Source organism: Stylophora pistillata, chromosome 4 (assembly GCF_964205215.1).
Source record: "Stylophora pistillata chromosome 4, jaStyPist1.2, whole genome shotgun sequence".
In the NCBI taxonomy this organism is placed as follows: domain Eukaryota; kingdom Metazoa; phylum Cnidaria; class Anthozoa; order Scleractinia; family Pocilloporidae; genus Stylophora; species Stylophora pistillata.
Window position 1 is genome coordinate 40,697,138 of NC_142522.1, and position 18,814 is coordinate 40,715,951.

General features: G+C 39.6%; 2 protein-coding genes across 3 annotated transcripts in view; one reads left to right on the top strand and one right to left on the bottom strand.

Moving 5' to 3' along the window:
* The first annotated feature begins 5,935 nt into the window (after window positions 1-5,935).
* Window positions 5,936-17,919, top strand: LOC111330060 (RNA helicase MOV-10-like). Its single transcript, XM_088757306.1, has 18 exons — window positions 5,936-6,082; window positions 7,281-7,737; window positions 8,340-8,578; window positions 9,765-10,008; window positions 10,497-10,586; window positions 11,336-11,498; window positions 11,642-11,787; window positions 12,430-12,615; window positions 12,909-13,053; window positions 13,220-13,381; window positions 13,745-13,857; window positions 14,117-14,322; window positions 14,858-15,035; window positions 15,477-15,708; window positions 16,056-16,238; window positions 16,331-16,419; window positions 16,675-16,796; window positions 17,256-17,919. The coding sequence occupies exons 2-18, from the start codon at window positions 7,298-7,300 to the stop codon at window positions 17,321-17,323; spliced, it is 3,006 nt and encodes a 1,001-aa protein (XP_088613432.1). The 5' UTR covers window positions 5,936-6,082; window positions 7,281-7,297; the 3' UTR covers window positions 17,324-17,919.
* The window catches only part of LOC111340561 (mitochondrial import inner membrane translocase subunit TIM14), a 43,411-nt gene continuing 42,281 nt past the window's right edge, over window positions 17,685-18,814 (bottom strand). The window contains exons 5-6 of one of the 2 annotated variants that reach the window (XM_088757316.1): window positions 18,763-18,814; window positions 17,685-18,512 (exon numbers count right to left, since the gene is read on the bottom strand). The exon at window positions 18,763-18,814 is cut by the window's right edge and continues 19 nt beyond it. In XM_088757316.1, coding sequence (XP_088613442.1) covers window positions 18,445-18,512; window positions 18,763-18,814 — 120 coding nt within the window. In that variant the 3' untranslated portion in view covers window positions 17,685-18,444. The remainder of the gene's footprint in view (window positions 18,513-18,762) is intronic. The other variant, XM_088757317.1, reaches the window with a different exon arrangement.

The following is an 18,814-nucleotide window of genomic DNA, read 5'->3' on the forward strand; positions in this document are numbered from 1 at the left end:
AACGAAATTGCGAACCGTTGCAATTTCAGAATCCGCAAATCCGTTAAAATTTTGCTCTAAATCCGAAATCCGGGCAAAATAATTCTCAGAATTCGCCGATCCGTTAGCCTATTCACCCCCCTCTGTCAGGAATCGCTTGCTGTTAGATCGCTCAGGAATTATGTATTATTTTCAGTAGATCGAATAAAAACCAATGGATTCTACGATTCCGTGTCCAATCAATTACTCGTGGACCATTTTCCTCCGCGTAACGGAGGACAGGAGAAAAGCAATGGATAACAAGGAATGTGTAGCGGTCTTATCAACGGACATGAGCAAAGCATTCGACTCGCTACATCATACCCTCATTACTAAGAAACCTGAGGCCTGCGGATTCTCTGACGTGTCCTTAGATCTAATGCGTTCCTACTTCATTGAGCGAAAGAACTGCGTCAAAATCAATGGAGTGACAAGCACGTGGAAAGAACAGCTAAGGGGCTGCCCGCAAGGTTCACTGCTTGGTCCCGTTGCTGTGGAACATTTTGCAAAATAATGACTTACCTCTGAGCGTACGAACCAGTAACCTGTTCATGTATGCTGATGACAATCAGGTCTATCAAAGTGGACCTAATGTCACAGCTATAATCTCTGAACTCACAAATGAAGCGGAAAATGTATCACATTGGTATAGGGAAAACCTCCTCCATGCAAACCCGAAAAAGTGTCAAGTTTTAGTAATGACGCTTCGAAACGTTGACAAGGAAGCAAAGGACGAATGTATTCTTGACATCGATAATCAAAAACTCAAACCAACGGCTAATTTAAGAATTTTTGGAGTAAATATAAATGATAAGTTTAGTTTTACTGAACACATAAGAGACATCTGCAAAAAAGTGAGTAAAAAAATAGGGGTGCTAGCAAGATGACGCAATCTAATCTCAAGCAAGACCAAACTTCAACTTTATCTAACAGCAATTCTTCCTCAGTTGACGTATTGCCAAACTGTATGGCATTTTTGTAAGTAATCCGATAGGAGAAAATTAGAGAGGCTGCAAGAACGCACTCTAAGAGTAATTTTGCAACTGTAGGACGGATACTTACGAGGACCTTCTACGACGTGCAAAGTTACTCTCTCCCTACAATAGGAGGCTTCAAGAGATTGTGATCTTAATGTACAAAGTTAGAAATGGCTTAGCCCCCGACTACATAGGTGAACTTTTCAATTTTAAAAACAAAGTGCTCTCCCTTAGAAATGCAGATTTCGATATACCTCGCTACTCAACAGTGAGATACGGAAAACACTCTATTAGATATCTGGGCCAATATCTTTGGTCCAGACTATCCCCTACTGATCGACAGCAACCCTCACTGGACAATTTTGTGACGGAACATTAGAAAGAAAGACTTGACTTCTCTTATTGAGGGCACATGCAGCTAAATATCAGATTATCGTTGAAATAAGTGACACTTAAATAAATGAATAGTTTACATTTTAGAATTTCTTTATAAACCGTTTTTACCTTTACAAAAGATTGTAAGTTTTAAAGTAGTTCCGTGTGATGTTCCTATTTGTTATTCTATTTTTATTTGGAATGTTCTTTTAGTGTCCACAATTAGCTTAGATTTAGCTAAATACTCTGACACTTAAATAAAGTTCATTCATTCATTCATTTATTCTAGAAAGTTCCATTAAAAGTTCTCAATGAGTCAGCATGACTAAAGCCTGGTTCACATATGATCGCAGACGATCGCAGGCGATCGCGCTCGATCGTGCGGCACTGCAAGCGCCATGATACCATGACAACCAGTTGTTTATCAACTTTTACACGTGTGTGTGTGTGTTTTGACAAGATGGAAGGATGGTGAAATTGACGCGGAACAGTTTATGGAACAAATTAGAAAATACGATAGTTTGTTCAATCGCTTTAAGACTTTCTGCATCCCGAAGCGACGTTTCTTCTTTGACCTAGCAGCGATTCTCCGTTTAAGTAGAGTCAACAGAAACAGCTGTTAACACCTATTAAAAGTTCAGAGTCCTCGGCGTCTATGATCGCTGCGATCGGCTGCGATCATGTATGAACACGCGATTCGCGATATCCGGTTGAGTGGTTTCAGCGATCGTGCGATCTACCTACGATCGTCTGCGATCGTCTGCGACTATATGTGAACCAGGCTTGAACGTTCTAGAAACTTCTTCAATTTTAGTTTTAGCAACTACGTAACACAACGTACTCTCCATAACAACAGCGAGAATTTCCAGCAGATGCATTTGTGAGTTCTCAACTGAATTATTATTCCTGTTGTTGATACGGTAAATCAGATCTCTTTTGACTGTAAAATACCAGACAGATTTGGCGGGAAATGCCTACAGTCGAATGATCACGTGGAATTGCAAAAATTCATTCAAGTATAGCCGAGCTTGATACCAAGATTTGGGAATTTGGAAAGAATAATGGTTATATAAGTTAGTTTCTGTCTTACTATCCTCCTTTAGCAGCTTTGTCTCCGCCCTCTTCTTTAAATGAGTATTGCACCAACAGCAGTGTTATTGAAAAAGTATTGAATGGTCCTTGGGTTTGGGTATTGTATACATGTACCTGAGGGTTATTTTTAATTTCATCTATACCCTCTTGGGTAGTGTATACCTGAGGGTTACTTTTAATCCTTTCTATACCCTCTTGGGTAGTGTATACCTGATGGTTACTTTTAATCTTTTCTATACCCTCCTGGGTAGTGTACACCGGTGAGTTACTTTTCCTTCCACAGTAGACGGAGAAATAGCCAAACAGCATGGTGCATTGATTAGGGATCATGAATGTGTTGAGGTATAGCTTATCAATGTAGAAGGAAAATAGTCGTAACCTGAACGTTACTCTATGCGTAACCTAAACATATTTATGCGTGACATAACCCCATTTCAAAATAGTTATGTCACGCGTAAAATATTTCTCGCTTTGCATATTTTTCTGCCTGTTTCCTCGACGCTTTACCGCGTGGTTTGTGGGCGCAAATCCGTAGATGTAATTTCTTACGAAATATAAGATTGCGTTTCGGTATATATACTGGTACTGCCGTTCCAAAATCGCTGCATTTAAAAGGTCATAATAAGAACACAGGTAACCCAGGCTCACTGTTTGTGTCACGTGCATAAAGTGCACCTAAACCCAAAATATTTTTCTCGCTTAACGAAATAAGCGTAGTTTTTGGAGTATTTCTGTGCAAAAATTTTTTTATTTGCTCAAATCTTCAATTTTCTGTGCCTAGTCAAAATACGGAAAATCGGCCGCCATCTTGCCCCACGACCGAGTTTAAAGAGGAATGGCTCTAGCGGGTAATGTGACGTCAAATCGAGAACACGAAAGTCTGCATTTCACACATTTTTAACTTGTTTGGGAAGCAACAACAAACATATGAAACATATGTGTGAACTGCGGTTATGAGAGTAAAGTAAAGCACTATTTGAGCAATAGTAAAGTAAAGCACTATTTGAGCAATAGTGAAAATGAGACCTGAAAAAAATTTCAGGCCTGTGCGGGATTCGAACCACTGACCTCTGCGATACTAGTGCAGCGCTCTACCAATTGAGCTAACAAGCCAACTGGGAGCAGGCCATCAAATTAATTCGATATAAACCCGTAGATGATAAATCAAACAACAACAAACATATGAAACATATGTGTGAACTGCGGTTATGAGACGTATATGAGAACGATCCTTCGCAGTAAAGCACTATTTGAGCAATAGTGAAAATCAGACCTGAAAAAAATTTCAGGCCTGTACGGGATTCGAACCACTGACCTCTGCGATACTAGTGCAGCGCTCTACCAATTGAGCTAACAAGCCAACTGGGAGCAGGCCATCAAATTAATTCGATATAAACCCGTAGATGATAAATCAAACAACAACAAACATATGAATCATATGTGTGAACTGCGGTTGGGAAGGTTGTAGTCAATATTGTCCGAAAATATGCCGACTAAGTGTGTTGTAGAAGGATGTAGCAACGTGCGAAATTTGCAAGAGGGTATCACGCTTCATACATTCCTCATACAACACACCTAATCGGCATATTTCGGACAATATCGACGACAACCTTCCCAAATGAGTGAAAATGTGTGAAATGCAGACTTTCGTATTCTCGATTTGACGTCACATTACCCGCTAGAGCCATTCCTCTTTAAACTCAGTCGTGGGGCAAGATGGCGACCGATTTTCCGTATTTTGACTGGGCACAGAAAATTAAAGATTTGAGCAAATTAAAAAATTTTTGCACAGAAATACTGCACAAAAATTAGCTTATTTCGTTAAGCGAAAAAAAACTTGGGGTTTAGGTGCGCTCATATGGGTCGAAGTTTAGGTCTGGAAATTTGCTTGAAAATGGAAATGAAAATCAATAAACTTACCATGTGGCGATTTGTTGTTGTCCTTAATATGTACACGAAGTTTCGAGAAAATGCTCTTCTTCACCTTTCCTTCATAGTACAGAGACAAGGTAGGCTTAACTTCGCCCCATATGTTCTCTCTATTTAACCATGTGAACTTCACACAAACAGTGAGCCTGGGTTACCTGTGATAAGAATAGAGTGTGTAGACGGAACGGAAACTGTCCGTTGAAAGCGATGTGTATTCGCCTCTGGCTTTCTAATCAACGCAGTTTATGGACATTTAAAGTTTAAAATATGCACTGTTCAAAGAAGGACTTTTCGGAGTTAGCCTTAAATAGGCCGTTGATCATGGAAGTGATTGTCCCTGTTAAATATTGCAGTGACATTTGGCCTGGACTATTTCTGGACATTGTGTTAACGAATTACTGTTTGTTTCGCTAAGACATTGTTTCTACAAGGACAATAAGCATGGTGAACCGCTCTTCAGGCTATTTCGAAGTAGGTCCGTAAAGGTTTCTCACGAAATTTCCCTTGACTATTTCATCTGGGCAATGTGCAACCAAATTAGAGTTATATTTGGAAAATGATTAAATAAAAGTAATTATCGGAAGTTGCGGGTTTTTTTTTTTTTTTTTTTCTTTTCAGTCGAGGGGAGCTTTAATTACATTTTTGTGGTGATTATCAAATGTCCAGGAGTGTTAAGCGAATTAACACCTCATGCTGCTGATGGGTGTTAAACCTTGGCTTGAATTACTTATGCAAATGAGTTGCCTGCACATTCAGTGTGCAGCCAGCTCATTTGCATAAAAGTTTTTTTTCAGGCGTAAAGCTCGTCGAGCTGATTTCGAAACACGCATTGTTCATAGGACGGGAAGTGATAAATGTTCAACAGCGCGAGATGGTGGGCCAATCTCATTTTTTAACTCAACATGATCGTTGAGTGTGTGTTTACTTATTTCTCATCAAAAAAATAACCGTAAGTTTTTTCATTCATATGTGAAGGAATTGTCCTCCACATAATTTACGTATTCGCTATGTGAAACGATTTAATTGATTGAAATTCACTCAAAAGTGAGACTCTACCCCCAAAATGAAATCCTGCAGTTGATAAAACATCTATCAAGGATATTACGAGACCGTCCTCGGGATTTTCCGTAATATAAGCAAACAAGAGATTAATGAGCCTCTGGTCGGGAAATCTGAGTAACCATGCCTCACGTAAACAATAGACTTGATTCATTCATTCATTCATTCATTCATTCATTCATTCATTCATTCATTCATTCATTCATTTATTCATTCATTCATTCATTCTTTCATTCATTCAATAAACTGTTTAAATCCTCTTGGCATCCAAGAGATAATATTCTCTTGAAGCATGTTAATGGCGATTGTCATGCCACGCCTACTAAACGCATGAGGAAATCGTTCGACTGCAAAAAGGGACAATTGGTCTTTGAGTGCTCTAAATATGGCCGGTCAGAGCCTAGGAATACGTTATGCAGCCATTCGAGTCGTAAAGAGTCCCACCGCAACCACGCATACCGACCCACTTCCACATATGGAAAATCTCGCCCAAGGCTCTCTCTCTTCTCTCCGCTAAATCGAGGCTACGAACTTCGGCGAGCGACGATAATCGAGAAAGATGATGAAGATTTATTTTCCTTGCCTTTTTTTGGTATAAATATCGCTTTGGCGACTTGAAAGTGACACTTGAGGTGAGTTTAGGGTAAAATACTTTCGTAAATCAGAATATTTCTCAAACTAGAGTTCAGGGGAACAATATTACGAAAGCTTTTAAAGAACAACTAGCTCACGAGATATAATTGGACTCATTCAACAACGATAAAGCTAAGACCATTGTGAGAAGAAGCCGCTCTTTTCTTTACCGACAAAGAATATTCCTTCCTAAATTCCGAAATTTCCTTCCTTCTTTCGTTTTATTTCAATAAATATTTCTAAGTTTGTTTATTCGACTGGAACGTATGATGAGATTACGTGACGTGCAAATTTCCCGGAAATGTTCCTTCCAGATGGTACATTTCAATTTTTTTTTAAGGCAAAGTATTACTACTTTCAAAGTTTATTGAAAATATTTTATTCAAAATACGAAATTCGTAGTGTTGGACGCAAAAACAAGTTGTTCGGAGGCCTATCAAAGGCTTCACAAAGACCTTACAAAGGAAAAGTTGAATCGATGTTAAACCCATTTAAACTTGATTCAACACGCTTTCAACAAGCTTTCGACACTTTTTACGTTTTCAACAATGTTGGGCGACCTGTTTAAACGCACCGAACATTTGTTGCAACAAAGTGTTGATGCATGTCCAAGCAAATGTTGAAACCTTTTAAACCGACGGGTCTTAATTCTTTCAGTGGCATGGTAATTAACTTGATGTGTTTGCTCGCTCGCGGGATTTTAAAAAATGCGAGGATCGTTACGTAACATCAATTGAATAATTGAAATAAATCAAATGTTTCAGAATCTCAAGTGGAAGTACGAAATCTTATTTATAGGGAGCCTCCTCACGATCAGCTCATTTTTGTTAAACCTTTGTTTAGTATAAATCCATCTTCAAAACTACGCTTACTAATCGATTAAAAGCTGATAAAATCTAAAATCCAGAATCGAATTGTTCCTTCTGTTGTCTGGACGTCAAAATCGGCATTCCGTACATCGCAGAACACTCTCCTCGTTGCTCTTGAATCCCCCAGGGATATGAGGGTGTATCTTCGACTCGACTCGACTTCTTTTCAAATTATCGTCGGTGACAGTTTCGTACTTCTAACGCCTTTTTTCCCATTGTTGCGTGAGCTTGAGTACTTTGGTCGTGGCTCACGAATATTTTTCACAAAACGTACCACAAAGTTAACCTTATTAGATATGAAAGCTATATTTTATTTTTTTTCTGGCAGACGGTTTGAGTTTCAAGATGTTCCGGCGAACTTTGGATGATGTTAAGAGTGTGGCGACAACATTTATTGAGTTCTTGGGGGAAAATGGTTTAAAACATGAAATGCCGAGGTCCGATTTGAAGAGCATCTTTGAATCAAGATATCGTCGTAAATACAATACACCGGGAGTTTCTTTCTCATCTGTGCTTAACACACTCAAATATCACTTACGCCAATGTCAGGAAATCCACGGCCTCGTTATCTTTGGTAGCGGGGAGGCAGCAGCGCTTCGAATGCTCTCCCTTGACGTTCCTGAGGAGTCGAGTTCTGACGAGGAAGGAGAAATGTACAGGAGGAACCCTCGTTGCAAGATTTGCAAGAGAAGTTTTCAGGATATTGCAGCCCTTGCAAATCATTTAGAAACGGTCAGTCACCGTCAACAGAATGTCTTGAAGAATATTCGAGAATCAGTAGAGAAGTGAGTAGAGAGATTGTTGAAACGTTTACTATCCTTACTTCTACAATCGATTAAGAAAATTTGTGATCTGAATGCGAGTGATTCTGACTGGCACAAGCTATAGCGAAAAATCACCCACGTGAGAGCCATTTGTGTGACCTCTCTCGCCCCATTCTCGCTCTGTAATGCTATGCAGGGTCGGTATTTCGGCGTTTGACGGACAGTTCAAAACAAATCCTCTGAAGATGATAACTCATGTCAACCACACTAAAGACGAAGTCACTTTCCTTTCAACTAGTATCTTAATTTAGAGAGCAAGAGCTGATCTCCCCTAATTTTTTTTCTTGATGTGATATTCACAGGTTTCAATTTTTAATCGTCGCTCCCAAGATCTAGAATGCCGTATGAAGTGGCAGCGCGCATCAACTGAGAAAATCTGTACAGTAAATAGCGAACAAGGTCACTTTGAGTTAATAATGCGTGTAAAAGCGATGCAGTATAACGTGAAATTTATTCGGAATCTCATAGAACTCAAGCACTCTTCACCAAGTGTCAACATTATTACCAAAACAATTGTGTTTGCTCTCTAAAACTAAGAATTTTTTTTTTTTTCAATAAAACAGGCCCGCCCTTGTATTGGATAAAAATGGAATAATGGTTACCTCCGAGCCTCCAGGTGACGAAAATGGCGTCATTGAGTTAAATGTTGGAAAGGGAGAGAGAGGAAGAATAAATTTAGTTGTGGATAATACAGGCACCGAGGAAGTTAAACTGAAGGACATAACTCTTTTATGGAAAGTGAATTTCTTTGATTACTCTGACATATCAGCAATTGGACCAGATCGAGGACATCTTTACGCAGGTAACAGTTTGGTTCACTTTGAACTATGTCTGACTTATTGTATGTGTTACATGATTTTTTCTATATCATAACTTAAGTTCAAGGCAATTTTCTCTTGGTCATGATTATGATGTATTCTCTTTTCAATTATTTTACAGTTCTTACCCTTATGCAACCGTAGTTAAACTTGGCTTTTTTTATTGCCACGAACTATTCCCGGTTCACAAATGAGAATGATTCACGCACCCTGATTGGTTGGAATAAAGTATCACATTGTGATATAACACTTACTGAACTTGTATTTAGGATACTTTTCTTTTCTTGACCATCAGCTTCATATCCTTATAGCCAGATTTCTTTTTATGTCTTCTGGTTCGCGATCTTGTCAGGGAATCGATGGATAAATTCTGACGCGTTTAGCCTTAACTAATAACAATTGTCACTGATAGCAAATGGCTGACGTAAACCAACGGGCGTATTGACTGAGTAATGTATTTTATTAAAAACTAGATCATTGGATAATGCAATTCAAGACTTTTTATTGGCTTAGCCATTATGGTATATCAGCCAAGATACCATAATCTACAATATGGCAAGCGTATGTGTCAGCTTAAAATTAACAGGGAGCTAAAAATTTAATAAATGTAATAATTTAATTTAACGGTTTTAAAAAACAATTATTCCACTCGCGCTTGTTGGATATGAGATGATTATAGCCAACTCGGCGCTACGCGCCTCATTGGCTATCTATCATGTCATATTCAACCGCCGCCTGGTTAGCTCAATTGGGAGAGCGCCGGACTGCTGTGCGGGAGGTCGAAAGTTCAATACCGGCCGGACCAACACTCAGGGTCTTAAAATTAACTGAGAAGAATATGCTTCCTTTCTTTAACATCAAGAAATGGTTAGATATTCTAGTCTTCTCGGATAGGGACGAATAAATGGAGGTCCCGTCTCCTGCAGGGTTAGGGGCAGGAGACGTTAATTTCCCACGCACGAGATTACTGTGTGATGGATGTCCTCCCCTGGGGTGGGATGGGTGGGTAACAGGACCCCCGTTGATACCAGTGTTTACTACACTGAAGGGGCTATCCTGTATGAATATAGATGTCTGTCTGTCTATCCAACACGCGCTCGTGGAATAATTGTTAAATTGATAAAGAAGCCCCATGCTTACGTGATACGTATGTTGATCCTCTTTTTGTAGGAAAGAGAAGTACATTTTCTATAGGTTGCAAAAATCGACGCGAGTATGGCTACTCGTATGTACCAGTTGTGCTCACATTCAAAAAAGAGAACGGTTCAGAATTTCACATCTTGAGGTTTTTAGCTGTGCAGATTATTAGCGACCTGTTTGAGGAGCTTAGGCCGACTACACGGTATCGGACTCCATCCAAAGCCCAGAAGGTTCCATGGGATGTCAAAACTACGAGGGGCTTGGCACTACCACCGTAAGTGAACCGTTCTTGTTCTTACTTGTTGTTAAAAAGCTCTCTAAATAATCCGCTAATGGGCACCCTCAACAATGACTGAGCTTAATTGAAATTTCTCTAGGTCGGGCAATGTCACCTTCCAACTGATGTCACAAGGCGATCCTTTGATCTCTCCCCATGGGTTGTATTCCACAAAATAATAATGATACTGATTTATCCAACCTCAGTCCTTTATCTATACTGGGTGTTACTGCAGAGCAGCTCGGACCATACTCAATGTTGCACTGATAGAAAATCGCACTCAAAGATATCGGTGGAATATCTCCCGTGAATTTCATTGTCAATCTGGTCTTTCCACGAAGCTCTCAGGGCCATTGTTAGTATTAAACTGAACTAAACTGAACTGAATAGCAATGAATTAGCATTGCACTTAAAAGGTACTCAAAGTTTACATTTGAGGCTTTTGAATCCCAACTTTACAAACTGGTGTTTTTTTTGTATTTTAGGCTAAGGCGAGATGGCTTAAGAATGGAGAGATTGGAGCGCTATGAAGTCCCTCCCACTGTCATTGCTCAGCAGAATCGAAAGGGAATCAGGTAAACCCTAACCCCAACGACGTAGTCACAGATAATGCAAATAGAAAAATGGTGGAAGTCAATCAGTAATAAATAATTAAGTGTCTAAATATTGCAGTAAATGGCTTGAACCCGGGGGTAACGTGTGAAAGTGTAGTGTGATCGTCCGGGTGAGTGTATTCCTGAGAAGGACTGTTGTCGATGGTAGTGACTGACGTTTCGACAACCTGTGCGGAAGTCATAGTAGAATGTTCATTCACTTGACTCTGATGATGACTTCTGCACAGATTGTCGAAACGTCAGTCACTACCACTGACAACAGTCCTTCTCAGGACTACACTCACCCGGACGATCAGACTACACCTTCACATGTATAAACATTCTTTTAGAATTTTAACAGTTTTAAAGCGTGTGCTTGTAAGTGACGCTGAATTAAAATAACTTGGGCATTTCTTCCTTTCTTACTATAGGGATGATTTTTTCACAACTCCAGTACTTTCTAGACACCTAGAAAAAGACACCTGAAATGCAATAGCGTGTATTTCCCTTGCGAATCTTAATTATTATTCTTAAATTGGTGGAAATCTTTGCCAATCAAAGTAATTTGGAAATCACTTTAATTGAGCGTATGCTTCAGTGAGTGCCTTTCGAAAACAAAACTGCTTTGAACAGAGAAGTCGCGCACTTCCATTTTTCATTTATTCATTCATTCATCCCTTTTTTTACATCTGTTCTTGAATTGCTCAGCATTACTTCTCCTTGAACCCCAGGGAACAGCTAGAGAAACCACTAACTTTTGACAGCTACAAGGACAGGTTTCGTCTGCTTCTTCAGTTAGAAGAAATTCAAATGAAAAACGACATCAGGTTCTACGATATGAAAGAGGTAGAAATGGAAGAGGATAGCACTGACGGAAGGTTCCTTATTTTGGAGGTAAGTTTTTAGCTTATCATGAATCTTTAACCCTGCTGAATTTACGTTAAAGATTGCCATGGTTGTTTGAAGTCCACGATGGAAGGCTGTTGACTTGTTGCTGATTGCTTACTTCAAGCCATGGCTAAAATGTTTAACATTAGGTACCAGGCCTTGCTGAAAACCGTCCTTCGGTATTGCGTGGAGATAGAATCTATGCATACGAACATGGTGTGCGCCAACATCGGTACGAAGGAATTGTTCATAAAGTTCAACTGCTGAACGTCAAACTTGGATTTGACAGGTCACAGTAAGTAGCTCTATTTTAAATATTTCAGCTCAAATGTGTTCTTTTAAAATTCGAAAGGTGAAGGAGTGCCAAAATTTCCTTGTTCCTTAGCGCCACCTCCCCTATACGATAAAGATAGGAAAAATGTTCCTTTTCTTTCAACGACTCCTCCGGTTAACAAAAACCCTGTTGCGGTGTACACGTCAGTGGCGGACCCCCCACCCCCCCTTACAAAGGGGGGAGGTGGTTTTATGTGTGTGTGTGTGTGAGTGTGTGTGCATCTGCCGGCTTTTCTTCCCTTTGGGTTTATTTTTGTACTCAATGAGGGGGGGGGGGAAAGCGGGCCCCTTGTACCCCTCCCCTAGATCCACCACTGTACGTCCCTTGGTGTAAAGTAATACTTACGTAAGGTAAAGCTATAGTTTAATCATTCTTGGCAGTTTAAGGGTCAACTATTTTAAATTGTTCTTATATGTGTATTTCCACTTCCCTTGGAATAACAATTTCTTTTTGACCAAAATCATATCATATCTCGTCCTTCTCATTAATGCACACTACCATTTCCTTCTAGCGAAAGGACATTGTAAAACACAACAATTACTACTAGAACCTTTGTAGAAAAAGTTTGTGTTTTCCATCAATGATCGATAGTTTTTTCCTCAGGATACTGTTCATAAAGGGGAAAAAGTTCGACATTCAGTTCACGTTCAACAGACTGACGGTGCAAATGGAACATCGTGCATGTGAGCGGATTGCGCCGGAGAAAAGGAAAGAAATGCGACAAGTCCTTTTTCCACAACGAGAAAGTCTTGTTTGCAGAGCTGAGATTGATAAAAGAGTTGACAACAGGTACGTTTTAATCGATATATTTAGAATCATGTTTGTTGCAAATGCGTACCACTGAAAACACCCAAGAGGAATTTTACGCACTTGGCAGGAAGTAGACAACAAAGTCAACAAAAATTCACTTTTTTCTCCTCGCTATTCGTGGGTAAACGTGGTTTTAAGTTAAACGTGTTCGATTCTTTGGGATTTCTCAAGCTTTCCCAGTAACTCACAAACTGAGTGTAGGACGTATATTTGCTTTCCAACTTAGTTTCCTTTAATGACATTTCTGTCCGTTACATCCAATTCTGTCTCAGATCCTTTTACGATCGTAACTTAAACGATGAACAAAAGCAGGCGGTCCAGAAGATTTTGTCAGGATCATCGCGCCCTGCTCCTTATCTCGTGTTTGGACCCCCCGGAACTGGAAAAACTGTGACGTTGGTGGAAGCTATCAAACAGGTATAGACTACGTCGCTGTTGGCTAGGTTTTTTTCTCTATCATTTGATAAGAGCTGAAAAGTAGATTTGGTTTTGTGAGGTGACGTGACATTATATGCTAAACCCGCCGGTACATATACACTGAAACCAGCAGAGATTCATTTTCAGTCGTTACTGTCATACTTAGGTACATAATCAAATTGAGTCAAGTGTTATTCTGGCGTGTGCGCCTGAAAACAGTGCCGCTGATCTGTTAGCCGAGCGTTTAGTGGCTCACGTCGATAAGGGGAAGTTATTCAGGATGTATGCTGCATCAAGACCTTGGGAATTCGTGTCACAACCTCTCAAGGTGAGGTTCTTCAAACATAACAAGACAATAAATTCTGCTCAATTCTGTTTGAATACCGAAAATGGCTTTTAAAAATTAACCTCTTTTTTCGCTGATCCTTAGTAGGTCAGTAAGTTAGTAAAGAAGAACACGATGATTGCAAATAAACGTTCAAACGCTTACCATCGACTCGAGATAAACTTTACTACCTTCAGTTAGATGGTTTGATTTTACTGAACCCCGTTGCCATTTGCAATTTTTGAGTGAAGCTCTTTTAAGTTTTAAAAGTTATTTCACGTTACCGATTTCTCCAAAGGGTGACCCACACTTCACATTTTGACTTTATGGTTCGCCTAAATTTATGCAAGGTATGGTAATTTGCAGGACGCTCAAGTGGTAAATTTTGATCGAGTCACACGTGAAGTGTATTATCCCTCAAAGGAGGAATTGACGGAGAACTATCGCATAATTGTTTCTACTTTGGTAACCGCAGGAAGGTAAGCACTCCAAAGAGCCTAGAGACGAATCACTAGAAGATAAGAGTGAAGAAAGTTGCGTTCTCTGATGCCCTATGTTACTCCAGGGATTTTATTTCTGCAAAGCGTCTTATTCATTTATTGATTTATTTATTTTGGAGTGAGATAAAGTAGCGATATTTTCATTAATTGGTCGTAGTTACGAATTAGACCAAGAGAAACTAGAAGGGAGTGTTACGCATAGGTTAAGCAGTAACCATATTCCTTCATGAATTTCCAGGCTGGTTTCTGCATTATTCCCGCGGCAGCATTTTACACACATTTTCATAGACGAGGCAGGGCATGCAACAGAACCTGAGTGTATCATCCCTGTGGCGGACCTTCTGGACCCTGATAACCCCAGGGGCGGTCAGCTGGTGCTTGCGGGAGACCCTAAGCAGTTAGGACCAATCCTTAGGTGCAAAACAACACAAGAAAATGGCCTCGGTGGGTACTAAATACACCTAACTCAAAGAGGATTACTATGAACCTCAGACCTTTCGATGTCGCGGTCGCATGCTCCATCAGCTTTGTGCGGAGAAGATGTGAAAGTGTCATGTAAATCTCTAATTTCAAAATGAGCACCAAACAAGCGTGGCGATTAGTATTATACGACAAATCGTTGAATCATCTTTTTATGGTACACAGATCGGCACATAACCAAATTCACAGTTATTTCCAGAAGCTGAGCATGTTATTGTCGTGCCTTGTTTCGTTTATTCTCGCAATGGCTTAATTGTTTATGGTGATGACTCTTCGCTATTCTGTAGGTCTTGTGTATCTCTGTATCAATTTGCTGTCTTTTTTCCAATGCTTGTAGAGAAAAAAACGGCTAGAGTGATTTTCCGTCTCCTTTGCTGAAGACCGGCATTTTTGACTAGGAGAGTTTGGCAAGCTTTCCTAGCGTTCTGTTAATGGCCCCAACTTCTCGAAATCCACATTAACATTCGGTTACAATAAAACCTACCTATTTCATTTTCAGGCATTTCCCTCTTGGAGCGGTTGATGACGTCGTGCAACACGTACTGGCGAGAACCAAACTACGATCCGAATCTTTTGACAAAACTGGTCAACAATTACCGTTCCCACCGAGACATCATCGAGATTCCCAAGAAACTGTTTTATGACGATGAATTAAATGAATGCGCTGGGGATTTTAGGTGAGATAGGTAACGAAATAGTTAAAAAACACTACACTTCTTCTAATATAACCCCACCGATCTCTATGATACATTTCCATACCCAACCGACCACTATGATACATTTCCATACCCAACCGGCCACTATGATACATTTCCATACCCAACCGACCACTATGATACATTTCCATACCCAACCGGCCACTATGATACTTTTCCATACCCAACCGACCACTATGACACATTTCCTTGCTGGATCACAGTCTCTCCCGTATATGATCAGACCGAATGTCGACAGACAGACAGATCGACTGATGGACCAACAGACCAGCTGACTGAAGGAATGATAAGTGGACAGGCAGGCAGAATGGCCGGCGGCGGAGTGAACAGGCCGACCAACTAACTTAGCATCTCTTAGTTAGGAGTTGTAAGAAAAATGGCAACTTTTGAAACTCATTACAGAAACATTATGCTCAATTGGGAGGAGCTGCCGAATAAGCAATTTCCAATGATCTTCCACGCGGTGTATGGCAAAGACGAACGAGAAGAGAACAGCCCTTCGTTCTTTAACGTAACTGAGGTGGAAACCGTGGAATTTTACCTGAAGAAACTTTTGGACGACAAAGAGAGAAGCAAAAGGCTTATGCACCTTAAACCTGAGATGGTTGGAATCATTTCGCCGTACAAGAAACAGGTAGGTAAACTGTGGTACAAAGGCCGCATTTTGTTCATGACTACGGCTTTTTTGGAGCGAGAAGAAACCGTTTGGTATTCGCCATATCCCTCTTGCGGTTCTAAAGACCGCGTCGTCATCGCAACAGATGGGCGTCGTTCAACGTAACAATTCGTTGAATGGGATATTTCAAGGACAATGTCAGCATGATTTAATTCTTGCCGTCACCAAAATTTACCGAGCCAATCAGCTTGAACACTTGCGTTTTAAAAAGTTTTAGTTTACAAAAATGTAACTTTCCTCTTCTTGTCGGCATAGGGGCATAGGATACATTTTTTCCTAAAGCAATCTAAAATTCTCTTGCTTAGGTGCAAAAGATTCAGAAGATGATTGAAAAGAGACGACTCGGGTCAGGAATTAAAGTTGGCAGCGTGGAAGAATTCCAGGGACAAGAACGTAGAGTGATCATCTTGTCAACTGTAAGGAGCACCAACAAAGATTACCTTGACATGGACAAAGAATTTCGCCTTGGATTCTTAGACAACCCGAAGGTATCGATAGCGATCTAACATGTTTATCGCTCGCGATTTTATCGTTTAGCCTCCAATATCGAATAAGTACTGATGAGCAATGTCCCTTTCAGCGATTCAACGTGGCCGTAACTCGTGCCCAGGCTCTCTTGATTGTGATAGGAAACCCAGATATGCTTTGTATGGATGAAAACTGGACAAGGTTAGTGGCAAGTTTGTTTCAACTAAGGAACAATGATGCATTCAATTTTATGAAATGCTATTGACGTGTAGTAACCCCAGAACAAGAATCATGGTCAAGCAACTCTAAATAACTAGTCAGTCAGCTAGGCAGTCTATCAGTCATCAGGCACTCCTTTTAGGTAATGGTGAAGAACAGCCTTCCTCTACCGCCCGCTGCCCTGCAATCCACTGGTTTGCAAGAAAGATGTGTTCATTTTATGTATATATATTTCAGACTTCTGGAGTATTGCAATCAAAACAAGGCTTGGGTTGGTGCTGAAAGGAAAAACGAAGTTGAGAATATAGCAAACGTTCTGAGAAAACTTCACCTCTACCCAGTGGAATATCAATCATCAGGTAAATAGTCAAGCTAACCTGTGCACAAAGTTTGGCCATGAGCCTTGACAAAACTTAGGCTAGAACAAAGACTTCTTGTGGCTAAATGAGGAACCTGGCTGCACTGCGAGCTTCCACACCGAACTGAGTTGTGAAAGATGAGTGGTTTGGAGACTCAGTAATATTTCTTTGTTTTCAGTTTTTATTAGTTTCTTTGGACCTAACTGTGCACAACAAAGCATTCTATCATGTCAAATTAACTCTGTACTGGAATTAATCCATGACTTCATTCAATGGTTGCGACAAGAAACAAAAGATTGTGAACAATCAAGGAGCTTTCAGCCAAAAATTGAGCAGCATCGTTGAACTTTTAATTTCTGCAGTCTTTTGTAACCCTTCTCCTCTTCGAACTACCGCACATTGCACCTGTGCCAGCAGCGATCATATTATGAATTAGCCCTTTTTGACTTTCTCTCTCAGAAGCTGAAGACTCGGAGGTCAGTCAACGTCAACTACAAGAACAGCCAGAGTGGCTGAGGCGTGAATGATGTTCTGCTGCAATAGTCTCCAAAACTTGTCGTGCTCAAGTCTGTGGATGCATCTTGGAAGTTGTTCATAGAACAAGTGATGTCTTGGATGGTTGCAAGCTTAGATTTAAAGTTAATTTTTTGCAACTGGAGTTGCCAGCACATGATTATAGAATGTGCTTAAACATGTGATGCAGTAATTCGAAGGTATAAGATTAAAAAGGTGAATTAACACTAGTGTGGTGTGCCAAACATTGTTTTTAATTGACATGAAGCAGAAAATAACAAATAAAAATCAAGACCAAAAAATTATAAAAAAAAAGTCATGGAAGTCAAAAACAAATAGAAACTTTTAAATGAATAAATCTCAGTGCTCTAACTTGTCGTTTTGATATTTATTCTTGAACTAAAATACAATGCCTCCCTTATTTTACTTACTGTAATTCCAATGTGGCTGGCACAGACTATAATTTTATATTCTGTTGAAATTATTTACAAATTAGTGGTATTCATCATTATCTATCAGTGACTATTTATTTCAATAAATCAGAGGGAAAATGGTTTAAATTTATTATTTAACTTTGAACTTGACTGGAAATAAACAATACCTTATTATACTGCATTCCTTGTATTTAATGAGGAAACAATAAAATTACAAAGAGGTGTTGACAAAATATGACCAGTAAATGTGATACCTGAATAAAACCTTTATTTACAATACAATGTGTAGTTTGCAAAGTAATTATGCTTAGTGCTCTCTTGTCTCTGTTTCACCGCTCCTAAGTGAAATTCTCAATTTCCTCAAAAACTTATTGTTGCAATGCCATATTTGCTGGACAACAGAGAAGACATACAGAAAGTTTTGTTCTTGATGTAACAATGAAGTCTAGCACTCTGTGGGATTCTTGTCCACAAGTTTTAATTCTGTTGTTGGAGCTCAGTTCAAGATTGACCCACCAGGAATGCTTGACAATGCTAAAGTTCTGCAGATTTACATTTGTTTCTGTCTGTTATCTCCTACAGTCTGTCATTTGGAATATTCCACGAAGTTTTGATTGAAGATTTTCTTGTAGCACTACCCTTGGTCATCTTTTCCAGCTTTACTTGAAAATTTTTTACTCTGCCATTTGAAGCTGTTAGTATCATTTGCCATTTCCATCAAGGAGATCTTTTGCTTCATTTATTTTAGCAGCAAGGTAAGGGGAGCCTCCTACAAGATAACTTATGAATCAGTATTTAATCAATTAAGTCTACTTCAATTAAATTTTACACTGAGGTTTGCAAAATTAGTAGTTTGCAAACTTTTCTTGTATTCTCAGTTTCCTATGATGCCCCATCAAAAATAAAATTTAAAATGTATCAAACTTTGACATCAAATCCCACTTCCACTCAAATTCTACAAAGTAATGTTTGTGTTTTTGGTTGATTACATCTCAGTAGTATATAATTTTTCTATGTACCTCTGTCAGGGTGATTTATAAGCACTATTCTTCTATGTGCTTCTCTGACTTT